Source organism: Erpetoichthys calabaricus, chromosome 8, assembly GCF_900747795.2.
Source record: "Erpetoichthys calabaricus chromosome 8, fErpCal1.3, whole genome shotgun sequence".
NCBI lineage: Eukaryota > Metazoa > Chordata > Cladistia > Polypteriformes > Polypteridae > Erpetoichthys > Erpetoichthys calabaricus.
Window position 1 is genome coordinate 83731246 of NC_041401.2, and position 13534 is coordinate 83744779.

The following is a 13534-nucleotide window of genomic DNA, read 5'->3' on the forward strand; positions in this document are numbered from 1 at the left end:
AGGGGGTGTCTGGATGGTTCCAGAGCCATGGACTGCAGCACTTCTGCCTCACCAGGAAGCAATGCTGGAACAGGAACCATGTACACCTGGAGTACTTCCGGGTGCCCATGCAGCACTTCCGCCACACCAGGGAGCACCTGGAGCACATCTGGGTGCATTATAAAAGGGGCCGCCTCACTCCATCTAGAGAGCTGCAGTCAGGAGGTAGAAGACAGAGCTTGTGGGAGAGGAGTGGAGACAGCTGAAGAGAAGGAGAAAGAAAGTAAAGTAAAAGGACTGAGCATTGTGGGTGGATTGTGCACTGTGTGTGTGTGCGGTATTGAAGAAATCAAAATAAACGTGTGTGTTCTGGACATTGGGAATCCTGTGTCTGTCTGTAGTCGGGCTGATCTTCACAACCTGTACATATTACAAAAGTATTGTTTTTTCAGTACTATCAGATTTTCATCAGAGCAGACATTAAATACCACTGTAATTTATTTTTTTAATTAAAAAAGCCTTACCTGGACTCATTTTGTCTAGAATGGGGGGATCTTGATTTGCTCCTCCATTCACGGGGAACGGGAGTGTGATCGGGAAGGAGATCGGCTGCTCCAAGTACTGCTTCGGTGACGCAGGCTGCGAGAAGAGCTCTTTTTTCTTTCTGAGTTGTGTCTACTGTGTTTCTCATGCTTAACTGGTGACAAAGATAAGCTCTTCTTTCGGCTATTTACTCTACCTCGGTGATGCTTTTCACCTTCATGAAAATTCTTTGTTCTGGTTTGCAAAAACAAAAAAAGGAGATCAAAAACTTGATTCTGTTACATCCTAGTATTATAATTGTGGAAACAAATAGTATAATGTAGGTGCAAATGTCAGTATTGAAATTATTTTTGTTGTTAGGATTATGGTCAGTAGATCTCCAAAAGATCTGTAGTAATGTACTGTACATTAATATTAGATCCACTTTTACCTACAGTATATATTAATAACAATAAATTCCTATTCTGCACAAGTTCTTTTATTATAAATGCCAAAATATATTTGTCCCAGCCAAAGAACACAAATATATAATTGAATCATTGAATGAATGTTCCTATTTTGATGTTCCAAGCTGTTGCCATCAATGCCATTAAACTACTGAAGTGACTGATAAATTAAAGAGGTACATGCTGGCTAAATGAATATACTAACAAAGTGAATTTGAAATTTACAACAATTCAACAAATTCTGTTTATCTAGAACCAGTGCTGGATTACCAGTATTTAAGTGTCTCTCCCACTTATTCGATGCACATAGTTCTATGAAAAACATATTTATTCCCCTCCTGCTTTTCCTCTGTTACTGCAAATCTTTACAGTGAATTTTTCAGGTCTTCAAAATTAGATAAAGGGCATGTGAACAAATAAATAACACATTTTGAATTTTATTTATGCCATTTATAAAATAATCTAAGTCATTCAACAGCAACTTCCATCCATCCATCCATTATCCAACCCGCTATATCCTAACTACAGGGTCACAGGGGTCTGCTGGAGTCAACAGCAACTTAAACTTTGTAAAAAACACTTAACTGCAACAAAGGCTTGCTATAACTGAGTATCAGTCTTTCACTGTTGTTTTATCCCACTGTTTCTTGCAGGAATGTGTTAATTCAGAAAGACAGATTTTCAAGACCAACCACAAAAGACTTTGACTTAAGACCTAAAAACATTCAGTGACAAAATTTGCAACAATAGGATTGGCAGTTTATATATACTTATAAAGTGTATATACTGCATATATATATATATATATATATATATATATATATATATATATATATATATACAGTCGACCCTTGGTATACGATTGGCTTGACATACGAACAACTTGATTTACGACCAAAATTTTTATTTTGATTTACGACCAACATCTTGCGTTACGACCTGAATGCGGTCACGTGTATCCGCTTGCGCGATTGTAAACAAACAGAAACATTCCTATTAATGCGGCACTCATTCAATAAAATGTCAGGTTTGTAAACTCTCTTGGGACCTCCCCCAACTAGAAGACATGCCAAAGTCCAAACTCCGTATGGAAGACTGTTTATCTGTTGCTGGGGCAACAGCCGGCTTAAACCTGTGCTGAGTCTCTCAGCCAAAGCAAACAGAAAAGATATCGATGGGTGATATGCATGTGATATCCCTGCCCGGCAATGGACAAGCAAGCTTCCACAGTCGCGGCAATCGCGCTTCAGGACGCACTTCAGCATGTCGTTCCCATTGAGGGGGGGTCTCAGAAGAGTTCAGAAACAGTTCCTTGTATCATCGCAAGGAATGCTGAGAAAAATTCTCGTCACAATAACTTGTAGGCAGGAGGAGATTAAAATTAACGCAAAAGAAGCTATTGAAATGATTGCAAATGCCTGAGCGCAAGTTAAAGAAAGCCTTTAAAAAGCCTTCAGTTTCATTATCATCCTCCTCCCTTCCTGCAGCCCAAAGATGTCAAATTAAATGGTGAGTACAGTATGAAATTGTTGTTTCTGGTAGGCTAGGCACTTTTTATTACTTTTTGGTTAGTACATTAGAAAAATTATTGGTGTTTTGGTAAATTATGCACATTATACAACCCTTTTTTTTATTATGAAAAGGTTAAGTAAGTGTTGCAGTGGGAGGTTCGGAACGCATTATGGGTATTTCCATTATTTCTTATGGGAAAAATAGTCTTGACTTACAACCAACTGGAGTTACAACCAGCCCTCGCGAACGAATTGAGTTCGTAAGTCAAGGGTCCACTGCATATATATATATATATATATATATATATATATATATATATATATATATATATATATATATATAAAAATGGAATGGGTGGGTCGTCGGGTGGGCCCTTTTTTTCATTCCGTCGTTTTTTCGACGTTTTGAAAATGTAGAATGATTATTTGATTTTTTTGTTTTTATTTGATCGTGTCTATGTAGCCGCCGTCGTAATAAAGTATCGCTAAAATCGTCATTTATCGTAATTTATTTTTGACGTATTAACGTCGCCGTCGTCGAGGTCAGTGATACCAGTGCAAAAAATCTGCTTACGGTTGAAAGACACGCCCTACTCACTGGACAGTTAAAAACACCAATCAAACTAACGATGACATCAAGTATTACCCAATCAAAAGTAGGAAAGGAGGCATCTTCATAAAATGCGTGTGGGATGATTTGCATGAGACGCTGCTTTAAAAAAAAAATGATAAAAAAAATACGGGATAAATCCCGTCCAGTATTGATTCAAAACGGGACGCGCAATTTCATTCTCAAACGCGGCACGATTCCGTATTTTAAAGGACGGGTGGCAACCCTACAGTGCCAGGTAACCACCCATACAATCACATTGTGATTCAGACTAGGAAATGCAATGAATGTAATTACCCCGATCTACATACAAGGCGAAAGTCTTGCAACATTCAAAGATGATGGTTTGGGATAAGTACACCATACAACATAAAAGAGCTTATGAAGCCTTGAACCGAAAAAAGCAACATCTCAGAGATCGTAAAAAAAAAAAATAGGAGCTAATGTCGTTTTACTCGCTGTAGATTTTAGTCAAACATTACCAGTTATTTCACGAGGGAGACCAGCACATCAACTCAACGCGTGTTTAAAATCCATGCTTCTCCCACGCTCGGTTATATGTCGCGTGTTCTCGGGTAGGTGCACCAAAAAATTTATACATTTAAGCATGTAATGGGCAAACAAAAAATGAGGTATACCCGAAGGCACAGCAGTAGTACTTAATGTAACTTTACTTCTTAAATGTTAATGTTTTACTGTTTAATAATTTATACGCTTCTTATATGTTGTTCAAATTCTTTTATCAAAATACCACTGACAGCGCAATGCACGATAACATGGAGTGAATACACCATACGCATCTGCCCACGGCTGCCCTGCTGTGCGCAGATAGGACTTGATTGTACAATAAAATAAAATAAAGATAAAAAGACTAAAACAATCATCACCCATAAAGCGGATAGTAGACGTGACGTACTATATGTGTACCACATTTCAAGTGTATAGGTGCAACGGTTTGCGAGCTACAGGTCATTTAAAATCCTGGACAGACACACAAATTGCCACGGTAGCAAATTACAGAAGAAGATTTTACTGTTTAATAATTTATATTTATATGAAACGAGCTGTATATACCCGGCGTTGCCCGGGGCAGAAGTAACGTAATCGGTCAAACAGTTATGCATGTGCAGAATAATTTTACAAAGATTATGCGTGTTAACAATCAAAAAAAGAAAAGATTGAGGAACTCTTCTTATATATGTGATGAAGCTGGATAAAGCTGACTTGACGAAGACGTAGGTGGCATAGATTGGTTTTTCTAAAACAGAAGAAAAAAATGAGTATCTATTATTATTTTAAATTAGAATGAAAATGAGAACCTTGATTAGAGATAGATTATTCGTATTAAAATATATGCATGAATAAACTTTTGCTAACTCTCTAGCAAAAGTTTATTCATACAAATTGCCATGGGATGGCTTTGTGAAAAAGTAAAAATTACATAAAAATAAATTGACAATGCGTACTTCGATTTGACTGAGATTATCTGTAATGATGAAAAAAAAGTTTACTATGTTTTTTTTTCCATACGGGAAGGATGTAAAACCTTACATAGGCACCCTTCAGCCCGTACTGAAGGGTAGTGTCAGATTCTTACTGACTAAAAAACACCCTTTTTATTCCACAGCTACCCCAAAAACCACTATTAGGCATTACTTTGGGGTGGCAGTAGTTTAGTTATGAAACAGCTGGGTCCTGAAAAAAATCTGTCTTATTAGTGGCTTCATCACATATAGAAGAACAGTTCCTCAATCTTTTCTTTTTAATGATTGTTAACACGCATAATGTTTGTAAAATCATTCTGCACATGCATAACTGTTTGACCAATTAGGTTCGCTTCTGTATATATGAAGCTGTTTGATCGATTAGGTTTGCTTTTGTATTTATGTAACTGTTTGACCAATTAGGTTTGCTTATGTATATAGATTAGCTGTTTGTCCGATTAGGTTCGCTTCTGTATATATGAAGCTGTTTGTCCGATTAGGTTCGGTTTTTTTTATATATGTAACTGTTTGACCGATTAGGTTTACTTTGGTATATATGTAAGTGTTTGACCGATTACGTTACTTCTGCCCCGGGCAACGCCGGGTATATACAGCTCGTATATATATATATATATATATATATATATATATATACACACACACACATACAGGCGTGGGCAAAAGTAGATTTACAGTTGTTCGTTTGGAAAAAGGCATGCAGGTTACAATTATTACAATAGCTTTATCAACTCAAAAGAATGTCACAGTGGCGCAGTACACTTGACTACAATCTTGTAAGTACTCAAATTTCCGATCTTCATTATCATTATTTACACATTCTTGTAGTCTACTAGCTACACTCAAGCACACTTTAATAATAATAATAATAATAAGAAGACTCAACGTGGCAAAAACTGAGCTTCTTATGATCCCGGCCAGTCAGTCTGTTCAATTGCCCATCTCTGTACAGCTTGGCTCACTGTCACTAACACTTGCCAATTACCATATGCTGATGATACACAGCTATACCTGTCGTTCCCTCCGAAGGACATTACGGTATCAGCTAGAGTCACTTCATGTCTTACTGATATCTCAACCTGGATGAAGGACCACTATCTACAGCTCCACCTGGCAAAAACCGAGCTTCTTGTGATCCCAGCCAGTCAGTCTGCTCATTTCAACATCTCTGTACAGCTTGGCTCACTGTCACTAACACCTGCCAAGTCATTACGCAACCTTGGGGTGGTGACTGATGAACAGCTGTCTTTTTCTGACCATATTTCTAGTATTTCTTGTTCATGCAGGTTCATGCTGCACAACATCTGTCAGATCAGACCTCATCTGACAAGAGTATGCAACACAACTTCCAGGCCAGGCTTTGGTCTTGTCATGTCTGGTGTGCTGCAACTCACTTCTGGCAGGAGTATCCGCATGTGCTATCACTACATTGGCTCCCTGTAGCAGCACACATTCAGTTCAAATCCCCGAGGCTTGTCTACAGAGTAGACATTGGGTCAGCACCTGAGTATATGGAGACACTGGTGAAGCCCTATACTCCTTCTCACCACTCAGGTCTGCTAAGGAACAGCGTCTGGTGATGCTGCCTCTGCATGGTATCAATTCTCAATCTAAACTCTTTTTCTGTGTAGTTCCTAGTTGGTAGAACGAGTTACCCATCTCCATCCATACTACTGACTCCCTCATTGTATTCAAGAAGCAACTGAAAACCAATCTGTTCTGCAAATATTTGTCTAATTGAGAGAAAAAAAATTACATTGTTAGTTAATTTATTGTTAGTCTAGGTTTAATTGCTATATTGCTAGTAATTCAATTTTGTATATTTATTAGTTATTACATCTTTTTCACTTGTGCCAATCAACGTTTTGTTACCTGTCCTAGTACACTTTTTGAACAAACACACTCTAGCCTAATGTTACTTGATTATGTTTACCTCTTTTGTAAGTCGCTTTGTACAAAAGCTCCTGCCAAGCAAATAAATGTAAATGTCAAGACAAATAAGAAGACAAATAATACAAATAAATAATACAATAATAAATAAAAAATAATATAAGAATAAAGTCTGTGTCTTGCATACTTGCAACTATAAACCTACTTTTGCCCACTCCTGTACATAAATTATATACATACACACACACACACACACACACACACACACACACACACACAAGGTCTGTCCGGAAAAAGTCCAACCATTGTTAATATAACAAGAATGGTTTGCACGGCATCGATGCAACCTGACAGTCAAGGAAAATGGACTGGAACGCGCATGTGTGAATAATTCCAACTTCATTGGACTAGTCAGTGGGGGAGGTAGATGCTGTTGATTGAGCATGTGTACTGTGTGGCAGTCGCATTCAAAATGACTGAGCGAGTAGAGCAATGAGTCTGCATCAAATTTTGTGTTAAGCCTGAAAATTTGTCCATGGAAACTATTTGGGTGATTCAGAAATCTTTCGGAGACGATGCAATGAGTGCAGCACAAGTAAAAGGGTGGCACAGATGCTTCAAAGATGGCTGAGAATCTGTTGAACATGATCCACGTTCTGGAAGGCCTGCAACAAGCAGAACACCTGAGAATGCTAAATGTGTATGGGCTATAATCAACAAAGATCGCCGACTGATAGTACGAGTCTGTCCCAAACATCAAATCACCCAAGTGACTCAGCCCCCCTTACAGCCCAGATTTGGCACCCTGCGACTTCTGGCATCTCCCAAAACTAAAATCACCTTTGAAGGGGAAGAGTTTTCTGACTGTCGATTTGATTCAGGAAAATACAATGAGGCAGCTGATGGCAATTATAACAAAGGATTTTGCAGAGTATTTTGAAAAGTGGAATAGATGCTGGGAGAACTGGATGAGGTTCCAAGGTGCCTACTTTGAAGGGGACTGAGGCGTCATTGTTCAGTGTTCAATGTTTCTTGTATCTTCGTCAATAAATGTATCGATTTTTCATATTACATGGCTAGATACCTTTCCAGACAGACCACATTGTATGTATATATATATATATATATATACATACATACAATCATACATACATACACAGACGGTGCCTTCAGGAAGTATTCAGACCCCTTCAATTATTTCACATTTTATTGTGTTGCAGCCTTATGCTAAAATAGTTTAAATTACTTTTTTCCTCATCAAGCACTTAATATCTCAGAATGACTAGGTAAAAGCGGGATATTGGAAATATTTTCTAATTTATTAATAACTAGGGGGCATCGCCCCCTGCTCACTTCGCTTGCCAACCCCTCTTAAATGCTGATACAATGGGAAACAAATATATATATATTTTTAAAACGGTGATACAATGGGAAACAAATACATTTTTTAACTCCTCTTTGCTCGAGCAACTGCTGGTGTGCTGCTGCTGCCCTCACGCGTGATCTGCAATTCGCTTGCCCGCCTACCCTCCTCCACCCCACCTCCTGCCAGTGGTAGGCACCGTTGTGAAAAAGGGAGCTGAGTGCACACCAAGGAGACGCGGCCGCTCCTTCGAATCCCCTCTTAAACGGTGATACATTGGGAAACAAGTAACAGGTGTTTTTTTTCACCTCCTCTTTGCTCGAGAAGCTGTTGGCTTGCTGCTGCTACGTGATCTGCATTTGGTGCGGAGCTTTGAATGTTTAAAAGCCTGTACAGCACCTGAATATTCATTCTCTTTTCACTGCTCCGTTATTTCCCCGAGTAATATTTTCAGATTGTTTGCGCTAATTCCATCTTTACTCTCATTTTTGGAGACTTTCAAATTTTCCTAATTCCATTATCTCTAACCTGCTCTGTATGTGTATCACGGGACTTGCATCTGAAGGTTGCAAGTATGATGTGTCTTGTCCGTTTTGTGGGAAGTGAAAGTGTCTCTGTCTCTCTTCAAAAGATCACGTTTCGTCCCCGGAAAAAGTCTTGTCTCATCGCAAGTTTTTTTTTTATAATAGAGAGATAAAAAAATGAAATCTTAATCTGACATAAGTATTTAGACCCTTTACTCAATAGCTTGTTGAAGCACCTTTGGAAGTGACTACAGCCTGACATCTTCTTGGAAATTACATGATGTGACTTTTGGAATTTAGGTCAAGCTGTTCAGTCTTGTTTTCATCAAACTAGAGAATCTGGTTTCTAATAGCCTGCAAGTCCCTTGGATGCCTTTTGCAAACTTCAAGAGGGCTTTCATGTGTTGTCTTGTCACTCTGCCATAAAATCCAGATTAGTGAAGCGATGCAGTGGTGACTGTCTTTCTGGAAGTTTCTCCAGTGTCCTCAAAGGTTTCTGGATATCAGCCAGAGTGATCATTGGGTTCTTGTTCATCTCTCTTACCAAGGGCCTTCCACCCTGATTGTTTAGTTTGGCTAGGTAATCTGCTCTAGAACAGTCATGGTTGTTCCAAACGTATTCCATTTAAGAATCGTAAAGGCTATTGTGCTCTTGTAAACATTTAATGACTTAGGATGTTTTGTAGCCTTTGCCAGGTCTGTGCTTTGACAAAATCCTGTGTCTATGCTCTGTGGGCAGTTCCTTCAACCTTATGTTTTGAGTTTTTGCTCTGATACACATTGTCAGCTGTGCAAGCTTCAATGGACAGGTGTGTGCCTTTCCTAATCATGTTCAGTCAATTGAAATGACTACAGGTGGACTCCAAACAAGGTGTAGAAACATCTCAATGATGGTCAATAGAAGGAGATGCACCTGAGCCAAATTTCAAGTGTCACAGGAACAGGTGCAAACACTTGTATCAATGTGATATGAGTTTTTATTGTAAATAGAGCTGCTGGTTAATCACCGTTAACATGTGCGATTGATGCATTAAAAATTTCTGCATTCACATTTAACAAAACCGCTAAATACATCAATTTGACCTCATTTCACACTTAATGAAACAGTGCCAAATTAATTCACGTCTATCAATACCCATTGATCGTTTCCTGCATCGGATCTTAGTAATGGTCTTCATCTACACACACCAGTAGAGTCGCTACTCATCCCTTGTAATATGGGATTGCCCCGTATTGGAACATAAAATACAGCGCACCATCTTGAATCAGTAGGGGGTATGATAAGAAACATATTTTTATATACATCCTTTCAGTATTTTTGTACACATCCTTTCATATATACTCTTAATCTTCAAAAATGCAAAGATTAACATGAGAAAAGTTAAAATCAAACCCGTTATACAAGCAGAGTGAATGAATTCAATTTTCATGTCATGTTAACATTGCAGACGGTCAAGCACTGCCATCCTTGCCACTATGCTGTGTTCATATATTGACGGTAAGAAAAGTCACATTGCACTGTATAATGGAACATGCAGAACAAGATGCTACATACACTGGTATCTACTGATACAAATCCACCTGTGAAACGTAAGAGGCCGTCGAGGTATAGGCCCGAGTCTGTATAGGTCTGAGTCCTGTCCCTAGTGATGAATATGTTTGCTGTGGAGCTTTTTCGTGGAGGGATATCTAACCTGAAACAGCACAGTGCACCTCGAGAGCAAATGAGTGGATTCCTTATACCTTACCCACACTTCCCTCAGCTCAGACATGGTATGTTGCTGTTATTTATTACTTGTATGCTACTTACTGTAACACATATTATAACCTACATAGCCAACATTATACTCGATAATCAGTGCAAATTGACAATGTTAATGTTTCAGTCTATTTGGGCTGAAGGTTAAGATAGTTAGACTTATTTTAAGAATTCATAAATGATACATTCTATGACAATGTGCAATTTAAATCAGTTAAATAAATAACCCTATCACAGTCTATACTTTTCTATTTAAAAGCATACAACGTAGTTTATACACATTTTCAATCTAATTAATGACTTCTCCTCTGCAGTAACACCTGCAGTGTTGACTCATGTATATTCTGTAGTTAAGTACAACCTGAGCAATAATAGTGCACAAACAATGAACCATTATTTTGTATTTTCTTTCTTTCTTTGTATGTCTTTCAATATACAGTAGCAGTCCAAACAATATGTATTGGTTTTTTCCAGATATTACATTTGGGTGTTTGATGGTCATTAGGAATTGTTTCTGTTAGGCAAAACTGTTCAATAAACTCACTGAAATAATTTAATATGCATAGGCAAGTGATTATTAAAAATTTTCATTAGAAATGAATTACTCAAGAGATTTATACTTACATATTAATATGCTTGAAAAAAATATGATAAAAAGTGATTAAAATGCAGTTAATTTAGACAAAAATTTTAATTATTGATTAATTGCAGGGCGGCACGATGGCGCAGTGGGTAGCGCTGCAGTTAGGAGACCTGGGTTCGCTTCCTGTGTCTGCGTGGGTTTCCTCCGGGTGCTCTGGTTTCCTCCCACAGTCCAAAGACATGCAGGTTAGGTGCACTGGCGATTCTAAATTGTCCCTAGTGAGTGTGTGTGTGTGTGTGTGTGTGTGTGTGCCCTGCGGTGGGCTGGCGCCGTGCCCAGGATTTGTTCCTGCCTTGTGCCCTGTGTTGGCTGGGATTGGCTCCAGCAGACCCCTGTGACACTGTTGTTAGGATATAACGGGTTGGATAATGGATGGATGGATGGATTAATTGCAATTACGTTTTTTTAATCAAACACTAGTTCTAATTTGAATTGAAGTGATTTTAGCATAAGGCTTCAACATAACAAAAAAATGTGAATTGAAGCAAAAAGTGAAGGGGTCTGAATAATTTCTGAAGACACTGTATATATATAAATCTTCTCCAATGCTCATTTTGAGAAAAATATTTGAATAGATGAATCTCTGCAAGGTCCATTGACTTAAATTGAGTGGACAGTTTTAAAAGAAAAAAATAACAATGGCAAGGAATTTCAATTCTAGACTCGGAATAATCTATTTATCAGCTAATTCTGAAATGTAACTGATGCTTGTATAATACAATAGCTACCATTATTTTATGCAATATGTCAAATTTATTAAAAGAATAGTAAGAGTATTTTATTACATTTTACATTATAACATCATGTGGTGTTTGGATTACACACTGCCTGGTATACTAACTAGAATTTCTTAATACTTAGCCAAAGCCAAGTAAATTAGGGTTGAACTGGGATGCATTTTGTATCAAAAACTGCACAATGCACGTGATACCCTCACTTACTTTCGAACATGTAAGCTTTTATTTTTTTGGCAATTGCTGTGGTGCGAATGCCCAGAGTCGCTGCTGCAGCCGGTATGGCTTGTAGTCTCTTGCTGTGCAGTGCCTGATGTTTTCTGCCGACTACTTCGTTTGCTAGATGTTGTGGACCTGGACCTTCTCCTTCTCATTTGTTTCTCATCATCAGAAGAGCCATTCCTGACTGAAGGTGACACAGCTCCTGGAATTCTGGTTGAAAGCTTCTGAACTTTGCTGTCTTTTGAGCCTGGCTGAGCAGAGGCTAGTTTGGACTGTACCCTTGGAGAGGCAGACAATGATTTTACCGTCTGCAAAGAGAAAAGGATAAAGAAAAAAAGAATATGGTCTTAAAAGGATGTTGGAAAGAAAGATTGTTTGTACCAGATGATATATTAATACATAAATAGATATGTTTACACAAAACTAAACTTCTCATTGTCTTAGACAGTCCTCTACCGAGTAGCTCATGCAATACTTCACATGCAAAAATAAATTGATTTGAAAATAAATGAAGAAAATAAAAAAAGTAAAAAACTGATTGAGATCAGATAAAACAGAAAGAACTTATAACAGAAAACTAATATGATTGTTGAAAGTAGGAATTTACAATTAATAATGAAGTTAAAAAGATAAGACAACTGGACTTAACATCACAGAAATGGGAGAAAAAAATCACAAATATATAATTAATCAAAAATTAGAAAAACTCAAAAAAAAAAAGAGAAAAAAAAGAGAAAATCTATATCTGAACAGTATTTGTTGGTGGGTTTTCCTGCAGAGAACTGCTGAGATGTCATCAACGACCCATTTTAAAAATGTTTTTATTCCCTTTTGGTTAACATCCACTTACCAATAAAGTGGCATTCCCTCCTTTAGTAGGTAAGGTTTGAAGAAAAGGGAAAAGCGGGCAACATGAGTGCATCATTAGAGTCACAAAATGCAAGAGAAAAAGACACAAAATCCTCCCCACGATGTGATTCATGAACAATGTATGACTATCATAAGGAACATTTCCAAACCATACACTCTTCTTGGCAATTTATTATTTTTTTCTTCCTGGGCCCGGGTTTTAAAAAAATGTAATATATGGGAGTCTTATTTAATAAAAAAAAAAAAAACAAACAAACAAAAAAAACCACTGATATTTATATTTTGTACATACAAATGAAAACTTGGTGATTAATAGCTGCTCGTCAAATGTGCCCAATTCCTATGTGCTCAGACAAAAATGCGAACTTAAGAACTGATATGTCAATTATTTAAAACTATATCATAGTGGCTGATATGTTAATTAACAGAATACATATATTTGTTTCTTAAGAGTATTAAAATTCTGGTATTAGTTTATTTTGCACTTCAATAAACTTCATATTAAAATGTATTTTTGTTTGTTTATTTTAAATTGCATTCAAGTCAACATCGTTTGCATGCATTTGGATACAAAGAAAATGTATGATATAATTCCAATATAAGAGTTATTTACAAAATGAAATATATTTAAAAAAAATATTTTTAAACTTAGTTTTTAACAACATGGTACTCTGATATCATAATGTAGCTGAAAACGCATCATATTTACATTAATCTTTTTTTTCCCAACTATGTCAGGCAGCTAAATTCTCAGTCTCTTTTAAGGGTTGAGAAAGGATCAGCGTACTTTACTCATTACATACTTTAAATATTTATATAAATGAATAAAGATATTTGTTGGAAAAAATACTTAGTAATTTGTTTCTAGGCTGAAAGTCACTTTCAGCAGAAGCCCATTTGAACGATCTTAGTACTGGTCTGGCCATTCGTCTAATGTT

General features: G+C 37.2%; 1 protein-coding gene across 4 annotated transcripts in view; it reads right to left on the reverse strand.

Moving 5' to 3' along the window:
* The window catches only part of srrm3 (serine/arginine repetitive matrix 3), a 437508-nt gene that overhangs the window by 17651 nt on the left and 406323 nt on the right, over nt 1-13534 (reverse strand). For all 4 annotated transcript variants that reach the window (XM_051930826.1, XM_051930824.1, XM_051930825.1 and 1 more), the window contains 2 exons: nt 11712-12034; nt 504-756 (listed from right to left, as the gene is read on the reverse strand). In XM_051930826.1, coding sequence (XP_051786786.1) covers nt 552-756; nt 11712-12034 — 528 coding nt within the window. In that variant the 3' untranslated portion in view covers nt 504-551. The remainder of the gene's footprint in view (nt 1-503; nt 757-11711; nt 12035-13534) is intronic.